Here is a 22522-nt window from a genome sequence, read left to right on the forward strand (position 1 = left end):
CCACCAGTCCGGTCCCATACACGACTTTCTTGTGACGTATTATGCGCGGAGACCTTTTGTGACGTCACCAAGCATCAATTCGCTACATAAACTGTGTTCAGCTTTGATATATATCATCAGTACAATCTCTTTTTTCAATCAGGTTGTTTCAGGTAATCTTTTGCCGCATAGTCTGCCCTAGCTGACGCTGTGCAGAGAATACTACGATTGGAAACGGTTGGTTAGACCCGTTCGCACTGCACAAGGTGATTTGGCGTTTAGAATGTCTGGTAGGCTCTTACATTCTTTGGAGAGGTCCCAAATGGCACCCTGTAGTGTACTACTTTTGACCTATCCCCAGTGGGCTCAGATCAAAATAAGTGCACTATATGGGCACAAGTCAAAGTAAGTGCACTATATAGGGAATGGCGTGCCATTTGTCTGTGTGTGTGTGTGTGTGTGTGTGTGTTAGGATATGTTTTGTGCCAATCAGTTGATGAAAATGTATCCCTCAGAAAGCAAGATGGACCGTAGTGATGAGAGAATCAAAAGAGCTTTAAGGCGCCGCCCTTATGTGGTAAATACCAATTTATTTAGTTTGTGTTCTGTCTTTGTCATCACATTTTAAATGGAGTGTTGTGTTGACAGTTGAATCCAGTGAGGGTGAACACCCCTGATTCTGTGATGTGGCCAACCGGTAAGGTGCACAGAAGACCAAGGCCTGTAAGTCAAATCCGACCTGAAAACAATTACACATAAACCTTACTTATGCTCCATGTACAAACTGCAGATATCCCTTCCCATCTAAACTCATTTGAAATTGAATGCTGTCTTGACAGTCTACTTCAGCGCAGACCCCTCAGATCCACAAAAGGCCTGTAAGTCACATTCAAATCAATCACATAACAGTAGCTACTTAAATGATTTATTGATGGCTACATCATTTATTTCCAAGTTATTTCCAAGGCCAAAATGAGCAAAAGAGTGTTACATTTTTTCTTTACTGTTCACAGCCAATCATTGAGAGCTGTGGGCAGGAACAGACATCTTGGGATGGACGGGACATCAATCCAGAGCCTCTGAGCCAGGTCAGACATCTCTGCTGTTCCCATAGAGACACAACAGATAGATCAATCTGTTGATTCATATGGCCATTTTGGTTGGCTTGGTTGAATTGACAATCATTCATTGGAAATGCTAAAGAATCCTACAGTGTGGAAGGTCTTTAGTCCCATCCCTAATGTTATGGGAGTTGCATTTATTGCATTTCAATACACTTGCATTTTCAATAACCCATGAATTACTCACTACTTGTACAACTATGTTGGATTGCCTAAATATTCTACATTTTCTTGGCAGTCAATGCCAGTGTATTTTATGGCTGCCCTAAGTACATGCCTTTGTCTGTCTCCTCAGTCTGGAAGGGTGACTCGGCTGATGGAGAGAAATTATGATGGGGTCATCTCATCCTCCAACTCTGATGACATCTCTATCTACTCCTTCACTGACTGTGAATCTGAGGTAAGAGAGTTGTACACCATAGATGTGTTGAGTGATATGACTGTAAAGAGAATAGTCTCAGACTAATTGACTCTGATACACAGTCTGATGATGAGGATCATGAAAGGAGGACACCACCGCTGATAGTGAAGGATGAGGAGGATGGAAAGGTGACAAAGTTTGAAGTGAGGGATATGGTAGAGGACGACAATCTGTCTCTCCACTCCTTGGATGAATCAGACTTTCTGGTATGTTCTGCACCATGTATTTGAGTAACTCTTTGACTGAATGTGGAGAATGGACTATGACCAACTAGCTCTCTGACACACAGTGTGATAATGGCAATGATGCCTCTGCTGAGGACAGTCCTGGGCCTTCAAAGGAACCACAGAGAAAAGGGGCTTCACTGAAGGACTCTCGACTGGTATTCTCTTACATTTGTGTGTTTGTGTGTTAGTGGTGCGCAGGTCAGCTGTTTGTTCAACCAAACCCACCCGCAATTGCTAATAACCCATCCGCAACTGCCCGACTATATACATTACTTTTCTGGCCATCCCTTCTTTATTTTCAACTTTCCATTTCGTAGCTTTCCTCTTATTGAATTAAACTCTGACATTGTCCTTTTTGCGTCAGTGGATCAACAAAAACTTTTTCTGCCCTTTCCCAAAAGTGTTTGGTGATTGGTGTCTAGTCTATTTGGCATGCGCCAAGTTATGTCCCACAGCTTAGGTTTATGCACAAATGCTAAATAGCCTATAGATATAAATTACACAAGAATGATATATTTATGGATTTTTTTCATGTATTGTTTTCTTTTTATTCAACCCGACCGCCACCCACATAATATTTCATGACCCTAAACCTGCCGCCCTGTGGATATAACCGCGGGACTGCTGCTTATGAGTTAATGCATCACTAGTGTGTGTTACATCTCAATGGTTTGACCCTATGTCTGTACAGATTATTGTGGCCAAGCCCAACATCCTTCTCCCTGCCTCTGTGAGTGCCCTGAAGAAGGCATCACGCCTGACGGAGTTGGTCCCTACTGTCCGGCCCTGCAAGGAGCAGCAGGACAAGAAGACACAGTGGACCAACACCAACAAGGAGAGCCTGAGGAGGATTAAAAAAAAACTGGCCTCCATAGAGCTCGACCTGGAGGAAGGCCTGAAGAAGGTCAATGACGGTCAGGACGTCAACCAAGAGAGGCAGAAGAATGAGGGATGCTTCAGAGCCTGGATTGAGAAGTGGATGGGGAGGAGGAAGGAGGAAAGACTGAGGGATGAAGATGTGAATAGGGAAGACAAAGGGAGGATGGGCGAAGAGGTGAGGGCACTGATCCAAGTGATGAAGAGAAACTGCAGTGAACGTGATCTTGAGGCAGTAAACCTGGACACTTGGCTGAATGACTTGGAAAGGTTGAAAGTGGCCTTCAAGAAATGCACTGGAGAGATGGCCAAAATGGTAGAGAGCATGGCAGAAATGCAGACCAGAATAGCTGAGAACAGGCTCCTCAAGCCTGAAAAAAAGAACTATGTCCAGAGCTTTGTAAATTAATCTTACTTATTGCGTGTAGTCATGTATCTAATGTATTTATAGATTAGTCTTACAGTATATCTACTGATTGTGTATGACATAGCACTGTCCTGACAGTTTGTTTGTTGTTTCTGGTCTTACAGAGCCCAGGGAAAGTCTCTGGTCCTGTGTCTGGCCTCTCTCCTCTTGTGACCTCAGGACCCCGGACCCTGGCTGAAGCCCTACGGGCCCTGCCCTCTGCTGTGGCCCGTCCCTCCCAAAAGGATGTCCCAAAGCCTCCGACACCTCCAAGCCCCGTCTCTGTCATTGTTGCTTTGCCTGCTGTGGAGTACTTACCATACCACCGCAGCCCTCGCCTGGCCCCAATCACCAACCTGAGTGAGAACGGCAGGAAGCTGCTCCAGAAAATGTCAGGAGTGACCCCACAGGTGAGAGGAAACAGGAAGGGAATATTGGCCATATGTCCTTCTACAGTATATCATACCTCTAGATATCATAGCTCAAGAGTAGAAAATAGCCATATGCTTATATTACTTTATCTCCTTGTCAAAAATATTTAGGAAGAGAAGGTCAAAAGGAAAAAGAGCAAGGGAAAAAAGCAAGTGAAGAAAGAGAAGGCCAGCAAGATGCAGCAGGTGGAAAATGTTGGAGAAAGTAAGGAGGACAAGAAAGAGGAAAAGAAGAGTCTGAGGAAGAGGTGAGGAAATAGAAGAGGGCAACATAACAAGGGCATTTTAGAGATTTATAGAAATAGAATGATGTAGAGAATTATAGAAATTGAATGCGGTAGCAGAGGAAGAGCAGCGATCTGATGTTTAATGGCAAACTACTATTTATTCTCCTGTTGTGTTTGATTGACAGGTTTCTCCAGTGGCTGCTGCCCAAACTGAGATGTTCGAAGAAATAATGGCCTACTACTACAACACACACACACACACACACTCGAACTTCAGAGCTATAGCGGCTTATAACCACACTGACATAATAAAATGTAAAATAAACGTTATTAGTTATACCATGAGTTGACGTTTTTACAAGGATTGTGATTGCTGAAAATAGCGCGCTTGAAATGTAAAGGTCATTTCCAGTCTTCGAGAACATTGCCTTTGAATTTCAATCGAGCTATAGCGAGTTTTGGTGTTACTGATTGAAGTCATCAATCTGTCAGTGAAGACACAGGTGCTCCTGGATGAACCGTCACAGATTCTGGCAGTGACTCCGGCATGTTTGCTGTGAAACTCTGGGGGGCACTGCAGGGGCGAAAATCTGATATCAACTTTGGAGGGGACAATTACATGAAATTTTCTCAAGAGCAAATCCTGAGGGGGACACCAAAAGTAGTGCTGTAACACATAGCCTACATTGTAATATGGTAAATGTATATTGAGGAACCAAAGAAATAAGGTGTTTGCCGTACTCCTAACTACCGGTACCCAAAACTACACAACTAATCACAACAGCAATACCATTGCCTTAAACTGGTGACTGAACTAAGATTTGTTAAAGTTGAGAGTGGGGGCATCCATGGCATTTTCCAATTATGTTCCTATTTTACAAGTAAAAAAAATGGAGAACCTTTCATAATGTTGCCAAACAAAGACTCAACAAACTTACCTGAGACTCCCTGTCTCTGCCAGTCTGTCCCTGCATATCTGTCCCCAACTCTGCTGTCTGTGTGCCATCTGTTGCCTGCTCTGCCTAATGACATCATTGTGAAACATTTCCATTAGAATTTGATTTCTTTCTTATGAACATTTTATCAACTAGTCTTTGAGATATTAGGCTACTAGGGTTCTTACTTTGCGTTTTGGTGTACTGAAAAATACTCTGATGTCCGTCTTTTTTATTTTTCTGCCATTTTTCTACCTGGCTGGCTGGCTACACACACACACAGCGTGTAGGTTATTTACAGTAGGAGATGGGCTTCTATCATCTTATCTTCTATCATTCTATTTGGGCTTCGATCTAAAAGGTAGCTAGCAAATGTGAAACGGATTAAAATGACAAGAGTTGACAGCTGTATGAGTTCACCATTTACACAACATATGCTGCAACCTTTTGTAATTTTAATAGTTTGTTTCATATTGGCTGGCTTCCAACAATAGCTGAATTTGCAAAGCTAGGGAGCACCAATTCCGTTTCAGTAGTGTTTGCTATAATCTTTGCTACCCGGGTTAAATAAAGGTGAAATAAAATAAATAAAAGTTCCCTTTGCGACAATTTAGCTTTTGCAACGAGACCATTAAATATATTTAAGACAATGGTAGAAGAGAGTGTAGTTATGTTCAGTTTGGACTTCAGTTTATCGCTAACCTTATCACAGGGACTTTGAAGCACTAACTTACATCATCTGCATGCTGATCTTGGAATAAATTGACGATAGCAAAGATTCCATCTTTGACGACGCCACATAAATGGAATAGGTACTAGCTAGCTTAATAGTTAATATTTGCGCGCTAGCTCTGCAAATTCAGCTAGTGTGTGTGTGAACCCTGCCAACATAAAACAAAACATTGCTATGGCACGATTGACTGGATGAATCTCCCGTCAGTTACGTGCATTGAGTGCTTTTCAGACAGTGGACACGAACCCTCTGTTACCTTGCCAACTAAGGAACTGGCAGTGGATCAAACCATTGTGAGGCAAAGGGTGGGGGGTCGCAATCTTTTGAAACTTAAAAACGCACTATTAGGTGTCTATAATCAGCACAATTGCTTTCATTGCGCATTATTAATATTATGTAAATTACATAGTTATGTTTACAGTGATATATTGGGGGGGACAAATCATATTTTTCCCAGGATGGGGGGGTCGTGTTCCCCCCGTCCCCCGGGATTTCCGCCCCTGGGGCACTGACAGACACAGACAATGGACTGAGGTGGGAATGTTGAGAATGTGGATGTTGAGCCACTGGAGCCCAGTGACTGCTGGTTTGAGAGGCAGATGCATGTCCATGACTGAGTCCATGGCCAAAGCTGTGTTCGTGACTATGTCCATGACCTTGGCTGTGGCTGCAGCTGTGTCCATGTTTGTGACCATGTCCGTAACTTGGCCCAAAGCTTGAGGCCATATCCATGGTTGTGTCCGTAATAACCTGAGACCTGAACAGGGCTCCCCTGTGTATAGTAGGAGTGGGCCCAGCCTTCAAATGTCTTTGGTGTGGTCTCGGTAGCCTGTAGGTTGGAGGTAGAAGACACTGGAGCGTAGGCTTGGACTGGGTAGGAGCCTGGGGTTGGAATGATTCTGCAATCAATGAGAACGTGGACAGATTTCAGAGAGCTTAAATATACCAGTGATTCTCTATCTAATCATGGGGGACCACTAGGTGCCTACTGTACAGTATTCAATTACAGCTGAGGATCATCTATTATAACTGCACCTCATTATACTGTAGTACATCATGTGCTCTGGCTTGCACACAGCAATTGTTATTTAATGACCTCTTGTCTTGTCTGATAAATGATGGGTCTGGTGCTTTCTCAGTACTCACGGTGGGTGGACTGTCTTCCTTCTCGCCTCTATTGATGCAGGGACATACAGGACATCAATGTTCCTCAGCCGCCTGAAAGGCATCTTCTTGTCCAGCACTGATGCCCTGGCATCGGACATGTCCAGAAGTGAGAGCCAGCCCTTTCCGTCTGTTTCACCAGTGCAAGTTAAGGAGAATGTGTGAAGCAGTGATGCAAGATTTTTCTAAACAAAAATAACATCATGTTTAGCAGCAGGACTCATATACAACACCTATAACCTATTAGCACTTAACTACACTACTAAGCACACTTATAAAGCTGTGACATACTGCAGAGGAGCGTATCACATTTCTTTTGAACCACAATGAGGTTGGAGTAAGGATACAGATCCCCCCTGCGATGATGGCCATGACATTGCAAAGGAAGACAGTGTGTGGGACCAAAAGTGTTGTGATGAACAGAAACAGCCAGGGCAGGGCTAACATGGGTACAGTGACCCCGAAAAGAAAGCCCTTAACCATACGGGAGTGCACTGTGGCCATATACATAAGGGAGAGGGATACTGGCATGAACCCCTCCATCTGGTTCTGGGCAGATGCACCAAACAGTAGCAGACCCAGTATAACACCCCTGTGCTGATAGAGAGAAGCAGAAACCAAACAGTGGTGCCCACACTCTTCTCAATGTCACCCCAGAACCCCATTACTGAGGAGTAGCTGGCTCACTGTCTTGTGGTGGAAGGAGTATGTCATTCTATATTTTTCATTTAACTAGACAAGTCAGTTAAGAACAAATTCTTATTTACAATGACGGCCTACCCTGGCGATGCAGGCCCAATTGTGCACTGCCCTATGGGACTCCGAATCACAGCCGGATGTGATACAACCTGGATTCGAAACAGGGTCTGTAGTGACGCCTCTTTTGCACTAAGATGCAGTGCCTCAGACCGCTGCGCCACTCCGGAACCTTATTGAGCTTGTGCACTGCAAAGGAAGAGGAAAGGATTAAAACATAAATGATAGGGTTGACAGACATAAACATGGCGTGATGTGTTGTAGCTTGCTGCTGTAGTCTACTGGCACCGTCTGTTACATTAGCTATACGTTTTAGCACGCTAGCTAACGTTACAACACTCCCAATCAAAGTAGCTACCGAGCATATGATTGTTGATTCACTCAGCCCCTCCTTGCTAACATACCATGACCATTGCCAAAAACTGTCGTTCCAAGACTGAAGACATCCTCTGATAAACCGAAATATGTAACGTTAGTGACAGTAAACAAATTATGCTATGACAGAAACAATCCCAGCCGTAACTCAGGAGTAAAACTCTTGAACCTCTGAACCACATCTTTTAAAACTATTCGGGAGATCATTTTGATGCCCAGTGCATATTTTTCAAACTAGTACTTGGATTATCAATCAACTTTTTCTCCAATATTGCGGAACGCCAGAGGGTAGATAACTAGCCAGCTAGAGATTCCCACTAGATAACACAGCCACAAAGTACAAATTGGCTATATCGTAAAAATGTATGAAAACAAAAATACGCTTTTTGGTCTTAATTTAAGGTTGGGCCATTAGATTAGCAGTGTGGTTAGGTTTAAAATGCGATTATAAGAAGATTAATTGTAGAAATAGGCAGGCAAGCTTGCTAGCCCCCCAAAAATGTACAACTTCAAGTTGCTCAACTGTTGCACAGATCATCAACTACTGCATTTGAAGACACTGCCACCTGCTGACATGTGCCTCAAATGTGATTATCAAAGAGTCCTCAACAGACATTTGAGTTAGATAGATAGCTACATAGATTTGATTTGACAGTTATAAATTACAACCAGGGGGAAGATGCCACCAGTCCGGTCCCATACACGACTTTCTTGTGACGTATTATGCGCGGAGACCTTTTGTGACGTCACCAAGCATCAATTCGCTACATAAACTGTGTTCAGCTTTGATATATATCATCAGTACAATCTCTTTTTTCAATCAGGTTGTTTCAGGTAATCTTTTGCCGCATAGTCTGCCCTAGCTGACGCTGTGCAGAGAATACTACGATTGGAAACGGTTGGTTAGACCCGTTCGCACTGCACAAGGTGATTTGGCGTTTAGAATGTCTGGTAGGCTCTTACATTCTTTGGAGAGGTCCCAAATGGCACCCTGTAGTGTACTACTTTTGACCTATCCCCAGTGGGCTCAGATCAAAATAAGTGCACTATATAGGGAATGGCGTGCCATTTGTCTGTGTGTGTGTGTGTGTGTTAGGATATGTTTTGTGCCAATCAGTTGATGAAAATGTATCCCTCAGAAAGCAAGATGGACCGTAGTGATGAGAGAATCAAAAGAGCTTTAAGGCGCCGCCCTTATGTGGTAAATACCAATTTATTTAGTTTGTGTTCTGTCTTTGTCATCACATTTTAAATGGAGTGTTGTGTTGACAGTTGAATCCAGTGAGGGTGAACACCCCTGATTCTGTGATGTGGCCAACCGGTAAGGTACACAGAAGACCAAGGCCTGTAAGTCAAATCCGACCTGAAAACAATTACACATAAACCTTACTTATGCTCCATGTACAAACTGCAGTTATCACAATAAAAGCAACTGCAGATATCCCTCCCCATCTAAACTCATTTGAAATTGAATGCTGTCTTGACAGTCTACTTCAGCGCAGACCCCTCAGATCCACAAAAGGCCTGTAAGTCACATTCAAATCAATCACATAACAGTAGCTACTTAAATGATTTATTGATGGCTACATCATTTATTTCCAAGTTATTTCCAAGGCCAAAATGAGCAAAAGAGTGTTACATTTTTTCTTTACTGTTCACAGCCAATCATTGAGAGCTGTGGGCAGGAACAGACATCTGGGGATGGACGGGACATCAATCCAGAGCCTCTCAGCCAGGTCAGACATCTCTGCTGTTCCCATAGAGACACAACAGATAGATCAATCTGTTGATTCATATGGCCATTTTGGTTGGCTTGGTTGAATTGACAATCATTCATTGGAAATGCTAAGGAATCCTACAGTGTGGAAGGTCTTTAGTCCCATCCCTAATGTTATGGGAGTTGCATTTATTGCATTTCAATACACTAGCATTTTCAATGACCCATGAATTACTCACTACTTGTACAACTATGTTGGATTGCCTAAATATTCTACATTTTCTTGGCAGTCAATGCCAGTGTATTTTATGGCTGCCCTAAGTACATGCCTTTGTCTGTCTCCTCAGTCTGGAAGGGTGACTCGGCTGATGGAGAGAAATTATGATGGGGTCATCTCATCCTCCAACTCTGATGACATCTCTATCTACTCCTTCACTGACTGTGAATCTGAGGTAAGAGAGTTGTACACCATAGATGTGTTGAGTGATATGACTGTAAAGAGAATAGTCTCAGACTAATTGACTCTGATACACAGTCTGATGATGAGGATCATGAAAGGAGGACACCACCGCTGATAGTGAAGGATGAGGAGGATGGAAAGGTGACAAAGTTTGAAGTGAGGGATATGGTAGAGGACGACAATCTGTCTCTCCACTCCTTGGATGAATCAGACTTTCTGGTATGTTCTGCACCATGTATTTGAGTAACTCTTTGACTGAATGTGGAGAATGGACTATGACCAACTAGCTCTCTGACACACAGTGTGATAATGGCAATGATGCCTCTGCTGAGGACAGTCCTGGGCCTTCAAAGGAATCACAGAGAAAAGGGGCTTCACTGAAGGACCCTCGACTGGTATTCTCTTACATTTGTGTGTTTGTGTGTTAGTGGTGCGCAGGTCAGCTGTTTGTTCAACCAAACCCACCCGCAATTGCTAATAACCCATCCGCAACCGCCCGACTATATACATTACTTTTCTGGCCATCCCTTCTTTATTTTCAACTTTCCATTTCGTAGCTTTCCTCTTATTGAATTAAACTCTGACATTGTCCTTTTTGCGTCAGTGGATCAACAATAACTTTTTCTGCCCTTTCCCAAAAGTGTTTGGTGATTGGTGTCTAGTCTATTTGGCATGCGCCAAGTTATGTCCCACAGCTTAGGTTTATGCACAAATGCTAAATAGCCTATAGATTTAAATTACACAAGAATGATATATTTATGGATTTTTTTCATGTATTGTTTTCTTTATATTACACATAATATTTCATGACCCTAAACCTGCCGCCCTGTGGATATAACCGCGGGACTGCTGCTTATGAGTTAATGCATCACTAGTGTGTGTTACATCTCAATGGTTTGACCCTATGTCTGTACAGATTATTGTGGCCAAGCCCAACATCCTTCTCCCTGCCTCTGTGAGTGCCCTGAAGAAGGCATCACGCCTGACGGAGTTGGTCCCTACTGTCCGGCCCTGCAAGGAGCAGCAGGACAAGAAGACACAGTGGACCAACACCAACAAGGAGAGCCTGAGGAGGATTAAAAAAAAACTGGCCTCCATAGAGCTCGACCTGGAGGAAGGCCTGAAGAAGGTCAATGACGGTCAGGACGTCAACCAAGAGAGGCAGAAGAATGAGGGATGCTTCAGAGCCTGGATTGAGAAGTGGATGGGGAGGAGGAAGGAGGAAAGACTGAGGGATGAAGATGTGAATAGGGAAGACAAAGGGAGGATGGGCGAAGAGGTGAGGGCACTGATCCAAGTGATGAAGAGAAACTGCAGTGAACGTGATCTTGAGGCAGTAAACCTGGACACTTGGCTGAATGACTTGGAAAGGTTGAAAGTGGCCTTCAAGAAATGCACTGGAGAGATGGCCAAAATGGTAGAGAGCATGGCAGAAATGCAGACCAGAATAGCTGAGAACAGGCTCCTCAAGCCTGAAAAAAAGAACTATGTCCAGAGCTTTGTAAATTAATCTTACTTATTGCGTGTAGTCATGTATCTAATGTATTTATAGATTAGTCTTACAGTATATCTACTGATTGTGTATGACATAGCACTGTCCTGACAGTTTGTTTGTTGTTTCTGGTCTTACAGAGCCCAGGGAAAGTCTCTGGTCCTGTGTCTGGCCTCTCTCCTCTTGTGACCTCAGGACCCCGGACCCTGGCTGAAGCCCTACGGGCCCTGCCCTCTGCTGTGGCCCGTCCCTCCCAAAAGGATGTCCCAAAGCCTCCGACACCTCCAAGCCCCGTCTCTGTCATTGTTGCTTTGCCTGCTGTGGAGTACTTACCATACCACCGCAGCCCTCGCCTGGCCCCAATCACCAACCTGAGTGAGAACGGCAGGAAGCTGCTCCAGAAAATGTCAGGAGTGACCCCACAGGTGAGAGGAAACAGGAAGGGAATATTGGCCATATGTCCTTCTACAGTATATCATACCTCTAGATATCATAGCTCAAGAGTAGAAAATAGCCATATGCTTATATTACTTTATCTCCTTGTCAAAAATATTTAGGAAGGGAAGGTCAAAAGGAAAAAGAGCAAGGGAAAAAAGCAAGTGAAGAAAGAGAAGGCCAGCAAGATGCAGCAGGTGGAAAATGTTGGAGAAAGTAAGGAGGACAAGAAAGAGGAAAAGAAGAGTCTGAGGAAGAGGTGAGGAAATAGAAGAGGGCAACATAACAAGGGCATTTTAGAGATTTATAGAAATAGAATGATGTAGAGAATTATAGAAATTGAATGCGGTAGCAGAGGAAGAGCAGCGATCTGATGTTTAATGGCAAACTACTATTTATTCTCCTGTTGTGTTTGATTGACAGGTTTCTCCAGTGGCTGCTGCCCAAACTGAGATGTTCGAAGAAATAATGGCCTACTACTACAACACACACACACACACACACTCGAACTTCAGAGCTATAGCGGCTTATAACCACACTGACATAATAAAATGTAAAATAAACGTTATTAGTTATACCATGAGTTGACGTTTTTACAAGGATTGTGATTGCTGAAAATAGCGCGCTTGAAATGTAAAGGTCATTTCCAGTCTTCGAGAACATTGCCTTTGAATTTCAATCGAGCTATAGCGAGTTTTGGTGTTACTGATTGAAGTCATCAATCTGTCAGTGAAGACACAGGTGCTCCTGGATGAACCGTCACAGATTCTGGCAGTGACTCTGGCATGTTTGCTGTGAAACTCTGGGGGGCACTGCAGGGGCGAAAATCTGATATCAACTTTGGAGGGGACAATTACATGAAATTTTCTCAAGAGCAAATCCTGAGGGGGACACCAAAAGTAGTGCTGTAACACATAGCCTACATTGTAATATGGTAAATGTATATTGAGGAACCAAAGAAATAAGGTGTTTGCCGTACTCCTAACTACCGGTACCCAAAACTACACAACTAATCACAACAGCAATACCATTGCCTTAAACTGGTGACTGAACTAAGATTTGTTAAAGTTGAGAGTGGGGGCATCCATGGCATTTTCCAATTATGTTCCTATTTTACAAGTAAAAAAAATGGAGAACCTTTCATAATGTTGCCAAACAAAGACTCAACAAACTTACCTGAGACTCCCTGTCTCTGCCAGTCTGTCCCTGCATATCTGTCCCCAACTCTGCTGTCTGTGTGCCATCTGTTGCCTGCTCTGCCTAATGACATCATTGTGAAACATTTCCATTAGAATTTGATTTCTTTCTTATGAACATTTTATCAACTAGTCTTTGAGATATTAGGCTACTAGGGTTCTTACTTTGCGTTTTGGTGTACTGAAAAATACTCTGATGTCCGTCTTTTTTATTTTTCTGCCATTTTTCTACCTGGCTGGCTGGCTACACACACACACAGCGTGTAGGTTATTTACAGTAGGAGATGGGCTTCTATCATCTTATCTTCTATCATTCTATTTGGGCTTCGATCTAAAAGGTAGCTAGCAAATGTGAAACGGATTAAAATGACAAGAGTTGACAGCTGTATGAGTTCACCATTTACACAACATATGCTGCAACCTTTTGTAATTTTAATAGTTTGTTTCATATTGGCTGGCTTCCAACAATAGCTGAATTTGCAAAGCTAGGGAGCACCAATTCCGTTTCAGTAGTGTTTGCTATAATCTTTGCTACCCGGGTTAAATAAAGGTGAAATAAAATAAATAAAAGTTCCCTTTGCGACAATTTAGCTTTTGCAACGAGACCATTAAATATATTTAAGACAATGGTAGAAGAGAGTGTAGTTCTGTTCAGTTTGGACTTCAGTTTATCGCTAACCTTATCACAGGGACTTTGAAGCACTAACTTACATCATCTGCATGCTGATCTTGGAATAAATTGACGATAGCAAAGATTCCATCTTTGACGACGCCACATAAATGGAATAGGTACTAGCTAGCTTAATAGTTAATATTTGCGCGCTAGCTCTGCAAATTCAGCTAGTGTGTGTGTGAACCCTGCCAACATAAAACAAAACATTGCTATGGCACGATTGACTGGATGAATCTCCCGTCAGTTACGTGCATTGAGTGCTTTTCAGACAGTGGACACGAACCCTCTGTTACCTTGCCAACTAAGGAACTGGCAGTGGATCAAACCATTGTGAGGCAAAGGGTGGGGGGTCGCAATCTTTTGAAACTTAAAAACGCACTATTAGGTGTCTATAATCAGCACAATTGCTTTCATTGCGCATTATTAATATTATGTAAATTACATAGTTATGTTTACAGTGATATATTGGGGGGGACAAATCATATTTTTCCCAGGATGGGGGGGTCGTGTCCCCCCCGTCCCCCGGGATTTCCGCCCCTGGGGCACTGACAGACACAGACAATGGACTGAGGTGGGAATGTTGAGAATGTGGATGTTGAGCCACTGGAGCCCAGTGACTGCTGGTTTGAGAGGCAGATGCATGTCCATGACTGAGTCCATGGCCAAAGCTGTGTTCGTGACTATGTCCATGACCTTGGCTGTGGCTGCAGCTGTGTCCATGTTTGTGACCATGTCCGTAACTTGGCCCAAAGCTTGAGGCCATATCCATGGTTGTGTCCGTAATAACCTGAGACCTGAACAGGGCTCCCCTGTGTATAGTAGGAGTGGGCCCAGCCTTCAAATGTCTTTGGTGTGGTCTCGGTAGCCTGTAGGTTGGAGGTAGAAGACACTGGAGCGTAGGCTTGGACTGGGTAGGAGCCTGGGGTTGGAATGATTCTGCAATCAATGAGAACGTGGACAGATTTCAGAGAGCTTAAATATACCAGTGATTCTCTATCTAATCATGGGGGACCACTAGGTGCCTACTGTACAGTATTCAATTACAGCTGAGGATCATCTATTATAACTGCACCTCATTATACTGTAGTACATCATGTGCTCTGGCTTGCACACAGCAATTGTTATTTAATGACCTCTTGTCTTGTCTGATAAATGATGGGTCTGGTGCTTTCTCAGTACTCACGGTGGGTGGACTGTCTTCCTTCTCGCCTCTATTGATGCAGGGACATACAGGACATCAATGTTCCTCAGCCGCCTGAAAGGCATCTTCTTGTCCAGCACTGATGCCCTGGCATCGGACATGTCCAGAAGTGAGAGCCAGCCCTTTCCGTCTGTTTCACCAGTGCAAGTTAAGGAGAATGTGTGAAGCAGTGATGCAAGATTTTTCTAAACAAAAATAACATCATGTTTAGCAGCAGGACTCATATACAACACCTATAACCTATTAGCACTTAACTACACTACTAAGCACACTTATAAAGCTGTGACATACTGCAGAGGAGCGTATCACATTTCTTTTGAACCACAATGAGGTTGGAGTAAGGATACAGATCCCCCCTGCGATGATGGCCATGACATTGCAAAGGAAGACAGTGTGTGGGACCAAAAGTGTTGTGATGAACAGAAACAGCCAGGGCAGGGCTAACATGGGTACAGTGACCCCGAAAAGAAAGCCCTTAACCATACGGGAGTGCACTGTGGCCATATACATAAGGGAGAGGGATACTGGCATGAACCCCTCCATCTGGTTCTGGGCAGATGCACCAAACAGTAGCAGACCCAGTATAACACCCCTGTGCTGATAGAGAGAAGCAGAAACCAAACAGTGGTGCCCACACTCTTCTCAATGTCACCCCAGAACCCCATTACTGAGGAGTAGCTGGGTCACTGTCTTGTGGTGGAAGGAGTATGTCATTCTATATTTTTCATTTAACTAGACAAGTCAGTTAAGAACAAATTCTTATTTACAATGACGGCCTACCCTGGCGATGCAGGCCCAATTGTGCACTGCCCTATGGGACTCCGAATCACAGCCGGATGTGATACAACCTGGATTCGAAACAGGGTCTGTAGTGACGCCTCTTTTGCACTAAGATGCAGTGCCTCAGACCGCTGCGCCACTCCGGAACCTTATTGAGCTTGTGCACTGCAAAGGAAGAGGAAAGGATTAAAACATAAATGATAGGGTTGACAGACATAAGTCCCCCCCCCCCCCCCGGGATTTCCGCCCCTGGGGCACTGACAGACACAGACAATGGACTGAGGTGGGAATGTTGAGAATGTGGATGTTGAGCCACTGGAGCCCAGTGACTGCTGGTTTGAGAGGCAGATGCATGTCCATGACTGAGTCCATGGCCAAAGCTGTGTTCGTGACTATGTCCATGACCTTGGCTGTGGCTGCAGCTGTGTCCATGTTTGTGACCATGTCCGTAACTTGGCCCAAAGCTTGAGGCCATATCCATGGTTGTGTCCGTAATAACCTGAGACCTGAACAGGGCTCCCCTGTGTATAGTAGGAGTGGGCCCAGCCTTCAAATGTCTTTGGTGTGGTCTCGGTAGCCTGTAGGTTGGAGGTAGAAGACACTGGAGCGTAGGCTTGGACTGGGTAGGAGCCTGGGGTTGGAATGATTCTGCAATCAATGAGAACGTGGACAGATTTCAGAGAGCTTAAATATACCAGTGATTCTCTATCTAATCATGGGGGACCACTAGGTGCCTACTGTACAGTATTCAATTACAGCTGAGGATCATCTATTATAACTGCACCTCATTATACTGTAGTACATCATGTGCTCTGGCTTGCACACAGCAATTGTTATTTAATGACCTCTTGTCTTGTCTGATAAATGATGGGTCTGGTGCTTTCTCAGTACTCACGGTGGGTGGACTGTCTTCCTTCTCGCCTCTATTGATGCAGGGACATACAGGACATCAATGTTCCTCAGCCGCCTGAAAGGCATCTTCTTGTCCAGCACTGATGCCCTGGCATCGGACATGTCCAGAAGTGAGAGCCAGCCCTTTCCGTCTGTTTCACCAGTGCAAGTTAAGGAGAATGTGTGAAGCAGTGATGCAAGATTTTTCTAAACAAAAATAACATCATGTTTAGCAGCAGGACTCATATACAACACCTATAACCTATTAGCACTTAACTACACTACTAAGCACACTTATAAAGCTGTGACATACTGCAGAGGAGCGTATCACATTTCTTTTGAACCACAATGAGGTTGGAGTAAGGATACAGATCCCCCCTGCGATGATGGCCATGACATTGCAAAGGAAGACAGTGTGTGGGACCAAAAGTGTTGTGATGAACAGAAACAGCCAGGGCAGGGCTAACATGGGTACAGTGACCCCGAAAAGAAAGCCCTTAACCATACGGGAGTGCACTGTGGCCATATACATAAGGGAGAGGGATACTGGCATGAACCCCTCCATCTGGTTCTGGGCAGATGCACCAAACAGTAGCAGACCCAGTATAACACCCCTGTGCTGATAGAGAGAAGCAGAAACCAAACAGTGGTGCCCACACTCTTCTCAATGTCACCCCAGAACCCCATTACTGAGGAGTAGCTGGCTCACTGTCTTGTGGTGGAAGGAGTATGTCATTCTATATTTTTCATTTAACTAGACAAGTCAGTTAAGAACAAATTCTTATTTACAATGACGGCCTACCCTGGCGATGCAGGCCCAATTGTGCACTGCCCTATGGGACTCCGAATCACAGCCGGATGTGATACAACCTGGATTCGAAACAGGGTCTGTAGTGACGCCTCTTTTGCACTAAGATGCAGTGCCTCAGACCGCTGCGCCACTCCGGAACCTTATTGAGCTTGTGCACTGCAAAGGAAGAGGAAAGGATTAAAACATAAATGATAGGGTTGACAGACATAAACATGGCGTGATGTGTTGTAGCTTGCTGCTGTAGTCTACTGGCACCGTCTGTTACATTAGCTATACGTTTTAGCACGCTAGCTAACGTTACAACACTCCCAATCAAAGTAGCTACCGAGCATATGATTGTTGATTCACTCAGCCCCTCCTTGCTAACATACCATGACCATTGCCAAAAACTGTCGTTCCAAGACTGAAGACATCCTCTGATAAACCGAAATATGTAACGTTAGTGACAGTAAACAAATTATACTATGACAGAAACAATCCCAGCCGTAACTCAGGAGTAAAACTCTTGAACCTCTGAACCACATCTTTTAAAACTATTCGGGAGATCATTTTGATGCCCAGTGCATATTTTTCAAACTAGTACTTGGATTATCAATCAACTTTTTCTCCAATATTGCGGAACGCCAGAGGGTAGATAACTAGCCAGCTAGAGATTCCCACTAGATAACACAGCCACAAAGTACAAATTGGCTATATCGTAAAAATGTATGAAAACAAAAATACGCTTTTTGGTCTTAATTTAAGGTTGGGCCATTAGATTAGCAGTGTGGTTAGGTTTAAAATGCGATTATAAGAAGATTAATTGTAGAAATAGGCAGGCAAGCTTGCTAGCCCCCCAAAAATGTACAACTTCAAGTTGCTCAACTGTTGCACAGATCATCAACTACTGCATTTGAAGACACTGCCACCTGCTGACATGTGCCTCAAATGTGATTATCAAAGAGTCCTCAACAGACATTTGAGTTAGATAGATAGCTACATAGATTTGATTTGACAGTTATAAGTTACAACCAGGGGGAAGATGCCACCAGTCCGGTCCCATACACGACTTTCTTGTGACGTATTATGCGCGGAGACCTTTTGTGACGTCACCAAGCATCAATTCGCTACATAAACTGTGTTCAGCTTTGATATATATCATCAGTACAATCTCTTTTTTCAATCAGGTTGTTTCAGGTAATCTTTTGCCGCATAGTCTGCCCTAGCTGACGCTGTGCAGAGAATACTACGATTGGAAACGGTTGGTTAGACCCGTTCGCACTGCACAAGGTGATTTGGCGTTTAGAATGTCTGGTAGGCTCTTACATTCTTTGGAGAGGTCCCAAATGGCACCCTGTAGTGTACTACTTTTGACCTATCCCCAGTGGGCTCAGATCAAAATAAGTGCACTATATAGGGAATGGCGTGCCATTTGTCTGTGTGTGTGTGTGTGTGTTAGGATATGTTTTGTGCCAATCAGTTGATGAAAATGTATCCCTCAGAAAGCAAGATGGACCGTAGTGATGAGAGAATCAAAAGAGCTTTAAGGCGCCGCCCTTATGTGGTAAATACCAATTTATTTAGTTTGTGTTCTGTCTTTGTCATCACATTTTAAATGGAGTGTTGTGTTGACAGTTGAATCCAGTGAGGGTGAACACCCCTGATTCTGTGATGTGGCCAACCGGTAAGGTGCACAGAAGACCAAGGCCTGTAAGTCAAATCCGACCTGAAAACAATTACACATAAACCTTACTTATGCTCCATGTACAAACTGCAGTTATCACAATAAAAGCAACTGCAGATATCCCTCCCCATCTAAACTCATTTGAAATTGAATGCTGTCTTGACAGTCTACTTCAGCGCAGACCCCTCAGATCCACAAAAGGCCTGTAAGTCACATTCAAATCAATCACATAACAGTAGCTACTTAAATGATTTATTGATGGCTACATCATTTATTTCCAAGTTATTTCCAAGGCCAAAATGAGCAAAAGAGTGTTACATTTTTTCTTTACTGTTCACAGCCAATCATTGAGAGCTGTGGGCAGGAACAGACATCTGGGGATGGACGGGACATCAATCCAGAGCCTCTCAGCCAGGTCAGACATCTCTGCTGTTCCCATAGAGACACAACAGATAGATCAATCTGTTGATTCATATGGCCATTTTGGTTGGCTTGGTTGAATTGACAATCATTCATTGGAAATGCTAAAGAATCCTACAGTGTGGAAGGTCTTTAGTCCCATCCCTAATGTTATGGGAGTTGCATTTATTGCATTTCAATACACTTGCATTTTCAATGACCCATGAATTACTCACTACTTGTACAACTATGTTGGATTGCCTAAATATTCTACATTTTCTTGGCAGTCAATGCCAGTGTATTTTATGGCTGCCCTAAGTACATGCCTTTGTCTGTCTCCTCAGTCTGGAAGGGTGACTCGGCTGATGGAGAGAAATTATGATGGGGTCATCTCATCCTCCAACTCTGATGACATCTCTATCTACTCCTTCACTGACTGTGAATCTGAGGTAAGAGAGTTGTACACCATAGATGTGTTGAGTGATATGACTGTAAAGAGAATAGTCTCAGACTAATTGACTCTGATACACAGTCTGATGATGAGGATCATGAAAGGAGGACACCACCGCTGATAGTGAAGGATGAGGAGGATGGAAAGGTGACAAAGTTTGAAGTGAGGGATATGGTAGAGGACGACAATCTGTCTCTCCACTCCTTGGATGAATCAGACTTTCTGGTATGTTCTGCACCATGTATTTGAGTAACTCTTTGACTGAATGTGGAGAATGGACTATGACCAACTAGCTCTCTGACACACAGTGTGATAATGGCAATGATGCCTCTGCTGAGGACAGTCCTGGGCCTTCAAAGGAACCACAGAGAAAAGGGGCTTCACTGAAGGACCCTCGACTGGTATTCTCTTACATTTGTGTGTTTGTGTGTTAGTGGTGCGCAAGTCAGCTGTTTGTTCAACCAAACCCACCCGCAATTGCTAATAACCCATCCGCAACCGCCCGACTATATACATTACTTTTCTGGCCATCCCTTCTTTATTTTCAACTTTCCATTTCGTAGCTTTCCTCTTATTGAATTAAACTCTGACATTGTCCTTTTTGCGTCAGTGGATCAACAATAACTTTTTCTGCCCTTTCCCAAAAGTGTTTGGTGATTGGTGTCTAGTCTATTTGGCATGCGCCAAGTTATGTCCCACAGCTTAGGTTTATGCACAAATGCTAAATAGCCTATAGATATAAATTACACAAGAATGATATATTTATGGATTTTTTTCATGTATTGTTTTCTTTTTATTCAACCCGACCGCCACCCACATAATATTTCATGACCCTAAACCTGCCGCCCTGTGGATATAACCGCGGGACTGCTGCTTATGAGTTAATGCATCACTAGTGTGTGTTACATCTCAATGGTTTGACCCTATGTCTGTACAGATTATTGTGGCCAAGCCCAACATCCTTCTCCCTGCCTCTGTGAGTGCCCTGAAGAAGGCATCACGCCTGACGGAGTTGGTCCCTACTGTCCGGCCCTGCAAGGAGCAGCAGGACAAGAAGACACAGTGGACCAACACCAACAAGGAGAGCCTGAGGAGGATTAAAAAAAAACTGGCCTCCATAGAGCTCGACCTGGAGGAAGGCCTGAAGAAGGTCAATGACGGTCAGGACGTCAACCAAGAGAGGCAGAAGAATGAGGGATGCTTCAGAGCCTGGATTGAGAAGTGGATGGGGAGGAGGAAGGAGGAAAGACTGAGGGATGAAGATGTGAATAGGGAAGACAAAGGGAGGATGGGCGAAGAGGTGAGGGCACTGATCCAAGTGATGAAGAGAAACTGCAGTGAACGTGATCTTGAGGCAGTAAACCTGGACACTTGGCTGAATGACTTGGAAAGGTTGAAAGTGGCCTTCAAGAAATGCACTGGAGAGATGGCCAAAATGGTAGAGAGCATGGCAGAAATGCAGACCAGAATAGCTGAGAACAGGCTCCTCAAGCCTGAAAAAAAGAACTATGTCCAGAGCTTTGTAAATTAATCTTACTTATTGCGTGTAGTCATGTATCTAATGTATTTATAGATTAGTCTTACAGTATATCTACTGATTGTGTATGACATAGCACTGTCCTGACAGTTTGTTTGTTGTTTCTGGTCTTACAGAGCCCAGGGAAAGTCTCTGGTCCTGTGTCTGGCCTCTCTCCTCTTGTGACCTCAGGACCCCGGACCCTGGCTGAAGCCCTACGGGCCCTGCCCTCTGCTGTGGCCCGTCCCTCCCAAAAGGATGTCCCAAAGCCTCCGACACCTCCAAGCCCCGTCTCTGTCATTGTTGCTTTGCCTGCTGTGGAGTACTTACCATACCACCGCAGCCCTCGCCTGGCCCCAATCACCAACCTGAGTGAGAACGGCAGGAAGCTGCTCCAGAAAATGTCAGGAGTGACCCCACAGGTGAGAGGAAACAGGAAGGGAATATTGGCCATATGTCCTTCTACAGTATATCATACCTCTAGATATCATAGCTCAAGAGTAGAAAATAGCCATATGCTTATATTACTTTATCTCCTTGTCAAAAATATTTAGGAAGGGAAGGTCAAAAGGAAAAAGAGCAAGGGAAAAAAGCAAGTGAAGAAAGAGAAGGCCAGCAAGATGCAGCAGGTGGAAAATGTTGGAGAAAGTAAGGAGGACAAGAAAGAGGAAAAGAAGAGTCTGAGGAAGAGGTGAGGAAATAGAAGAGGGCAACATAACAAGGGCATTTTAGAGATTTATAGAAATAGAATGATGTAGAGAATTATAGAAATTGAATGCGGTAGCAGAGGAAGAGCAGCGATCTGATGTTTAATGGCAAACTACTATTTATTCTCCTGTTGTGTTTGATTGACAGGTTTCTCCAGTGGCTGCTGCCCAAACTGAGATGTTCGAAGAAATAATGGCCTACTACTACAACACACACACACACACACACTCGAACTTCAGAGCTATAGCGGCTTATAACCACACTGACATAATAAAATGTAAAATAAACGTTATTAGTTATACCATGAGTTGACGTTTTTACAAGGATTGTGATTGCTGAAAATAGCGCGCTTGAAATGTAAAGGTCATTTCCAGTCTTCGAGAACATTGCCTTTGAATTTCAATCGAGCTATAGCGAGTTTTGGTGTTACTGATTGAAGTCATCAATCTGTCAGTGAAGACACAGGTGCTCCTGGATG

The 22522-nt window shown here is 43.8% G+C and overlaps 3 protein-coding genes, 2 long non-coding RNA genes and 2 other non-coding genes across 17 annotated transcripts; 4 read left to right on the forward strand and 3 right to left on the reverse strand.

Annotated features, from left to right (window-relative positions):
- Positions 1 to 5: 5 nt before the first annotated feature.
- On the forward strand, positions 6 to 856 carry LOC145878661 (uncharacterized). Its single transcript, XR_014392176.1, has 3 exons — positions 6 to 245; positions 495 to 702; positions 819 to 856. It is a non-coding gene; the product is annotated as an uncharacterized LOC145878661 (long non-coding RNA).
- Positions 857 to 1315: 459 nt separating this feature from the next.
- LOC123742477 (uncharacterized) lies at positions 1316 to 4027 on the forward strand. Of its 3 annotated transcripts, XR_014392178.1 has the most exons (4): positions 1316 to 1500; positions 1584 to 2940; positions 3156 to 3709; positions 3874 to 4027. XR_014392178.1 is itself a non-coding variant. In XM_082974627.1 (2 exons), the coding sequence occupies exons 1-2, from the start codon at positions 2428 to 2430 to the stop codon at positions 3570 to 3572; spliced, it is 930 nt and encodes a 309-aa protein (XP_082830753.1). In that variant the 5' UTR covers positions 1316 to 2427; the 3' UTR covers positions 3573 to 4027. The 3 variants fall into 3 exon arrangements, 1 of the variants encoding a protein (XP_082830753.1); XR_014392177.1 differs by having other exon boundaries at positions 1316 to 2940; XM_082974627.1 differs by having other exon boundaries at positions 1316 to 2940; positions 3156 to 4027.
- Positions 3803 to 8279, reverse strand: LOC106599826 (uncharacterized). Of its 3 annotated transcripts, none has more exons than XR_014392180.1 (4): positions 7681 to 8279; positions 6868 to 7465; positions 6503 to 6650; positions 3803 to 6255 (listed from the first exon to the last, which is right to left on the reverse strand). It is a non-coding gene; the product is annotated as an uncharacterized LOC106599826 (transcript). The 3 variants fall into 3 exon arrangements; XR_014392181.1 differs by having other exon boundaries at positions 3803 to 4262; positions 4627 to 6255; positions 6868 to 8279; XR_014392179.1 differs by having other exon boundaries at positions 6868 to 8279.
- Positions 8280 to 8329: 50 nt separating this feature from the next.
- On the forward strand, positions 8330 to 12332 carry LOC106600352 (uncharacterized). Of its 3 annotated transcripts, XM_082974630.1 has the most exons (7): positions 8330 to 8852; positions 8924 to 9177; positions 9313 to 9820; positions 9904 to 11245; positions 11461 to 11745; positions 11878 to 12014; positions 12179 to 12332. In XM_082974630.1, exons 4-7 carry the CDS (start codon positions 10733 to 10735, stop codon positions 12222 to 12224), a joined length of 981 nt encoding a protein of 326 aa, XP_082830756.1. In that variant the 5' UTR covers positions 8330 to 8852; positions 8924 to 9177; positions 9313 to 9820; positions 9904 to 10732; the 3' UTR covers positions 12225 to 12332. The 3 variants fall into 3 exon arrangements, with proteins under 3 accessions (XP_082830756.1, XP_082830754.1, XP_082830755.1); XM_082974628.1 differs by having other exon boundaries at positions 9313 to 11245; XM_082974629.1 differs by lacking the exon at positions 8330 to 8852 and having other exon boundaries at positions 8863 to 9177; positions 9313 to 11245.
- LOC145878662 (uncharacterized) lies at positions 12108 to 15794 on the reverse strand. The gene is made up of 3 exons (XR_014392182.1): positions 15173 to 15794; positions 14808 to 14955; positions 12108 to 14560 (listed from the first exon to the last, which is right to left on the reverse strand). It is a non-coding gene; the product is annotated as an uncharacterized LOC145878662 (long non-coding RNA).
- Positions 15795 to 15845: 51 nt separating this feature from the next.
- On the reverse strand, positions 15846 to 17984 carry LOC106603623 (uncharacterized). Of its 2 annotated transcripts, XR_014392184.1 has the most exons (4): positions 17679 to 17984; positions 16866 to 17463; positions 16501 to 16648; positions 15846 to 16253 (listed from the first exon to the last, which is right to left on the reverse strand). It is a non-coding gene; the product is annotated as an uncharacterized LOC106603623 (transcript). The 2 variants fall into 2 exon arrangements; XR_014392183.1 differs by having other exon boundaries at positions 16866 to 17957.
- A 317-nt stretch (positions 17985 to 18301) lies between these two features.
- LOC123742480 (uncharacterized) lies at positions 18302 to 22345 on the forward strand. 4 transcript variants are annotated; one of them, XM_082974631.1, is made up of 6 exons: positions 18302 to 18576; positions 18789 to 19175; positions 19311 to 21258; positions 21474 to 21758; positions 21891 to 22027; positions 22192 to 22345. In XM_082974631.1, the coding sequence occupies exons 3-6, from the start codon at positions 20746 to 20748 to the stop codon at positions 22235 to 22237; spliced, it is 981 nt and encodes a 326-aa protein (XP_082830757.1). In that variant the 5' UTR covers positions 18302 to 18576; positions 18789 to 19175; positions 19311 to 20745; the 3' UTR covers positions 22238 to 22345. The 4 variants fall into 4 exon arrangements, with proteins under 4 accessions (XP_082830757.1, XP_082830759.1, XP_082830761.1 ...); XM_082974633.1 differs by lacking the exon at positions 18302 to 18576 and having other exon boundaries at positions 18583 to 19175; positions 19311 to 19818; positions 19902 to 21258; XM_082974635.1 differs by lacking the exon at positions 18302 to 18576 and having other exon boundaries at positions 18583 to 18996; positions 19137 to 19175.
- The last annotated feature ends 177 nt before the right edge of the window (positions 22346 to 22522 follow it).

Source organism: Salmo salar, chromosome 04 (assembly GCF_965601325.2).
Source record: "Salmo salar chromosome 04, fSalSal1, whole genome shotgun sequence".
NCBI lineage: Eukaryota > Metazoa > Chordata > Actinopteri > Salmoniformes > Salmonidae > Salmo > Salmo salar.

What these genes read in the sequence shown, in the direction of transcription:
- LOC123742477 (XM_082974627.1), top strand. Translation starts at nt 2,428, where the DNA reads ATGTCTGTACAGATTATTGTGGCCAAGCCCAACATCCTTCTCCCTGCC. An exon ending in CTGGAGAGATGGCCAAAATG is followed by an intron (nt 2,941 to 3,155) that starts GTAGAGAGCATG and finishes CTGGTCTTACAG; the next exon opens with AGCCCAGGGAAAGTCTCTGG.
- LOC106600352 (XM_082974628.1), top strand. Translation starts at nt 10,733, where the DNA reads ATGTCTGTACAGATTATTGTGGCCAAGCCCAACATCCTTCTCCCTGCC. An exon ending in CTGGAGAGATGGCCAAAATG is followed by an intron (nt 11,246 to 11,460) that starts GTAGAGAGCATG and finishes CTGGTCTTACAG; the next exon opens with AGCCCAGGGAAAGTCTCTGG. An exon ending in TGTCAGGAGTGACCCCACAG is followed by an intron (nt 11,746 to 11,877) that starts GTGAGAGGAAAC and finishes AAAAATATTTAG; the next exon opens with GAAGGGAAGGTCAAAAGGAA.
- LOC123742480 (XM_082974631.1), top strand. Translation starts at nt 20,746, where the DNA reads ATGTCTGTACAGATTATTGTGGCCAAGCCCAACATCCTTCTCCCTGCC. An exon ending in CTGGAGAGATGGCCAAAATG is followed by an intron (nt 21,259 to 21,473) that starts GTAGAGAGCATG and finishes CTGGTCTTACAG; the next exon opens with AGCCCAGGGAAAGTCTCTGG. An exon ending in TGTCAGGAGTGACCCCACAG is followed by an intron (nt 21,759 to 21,890) that starts GTGAGAGGAAAC and finishes AAAAATATTTAG; the next exon opens with GAAGGGAAGGTCAAAAGGAA.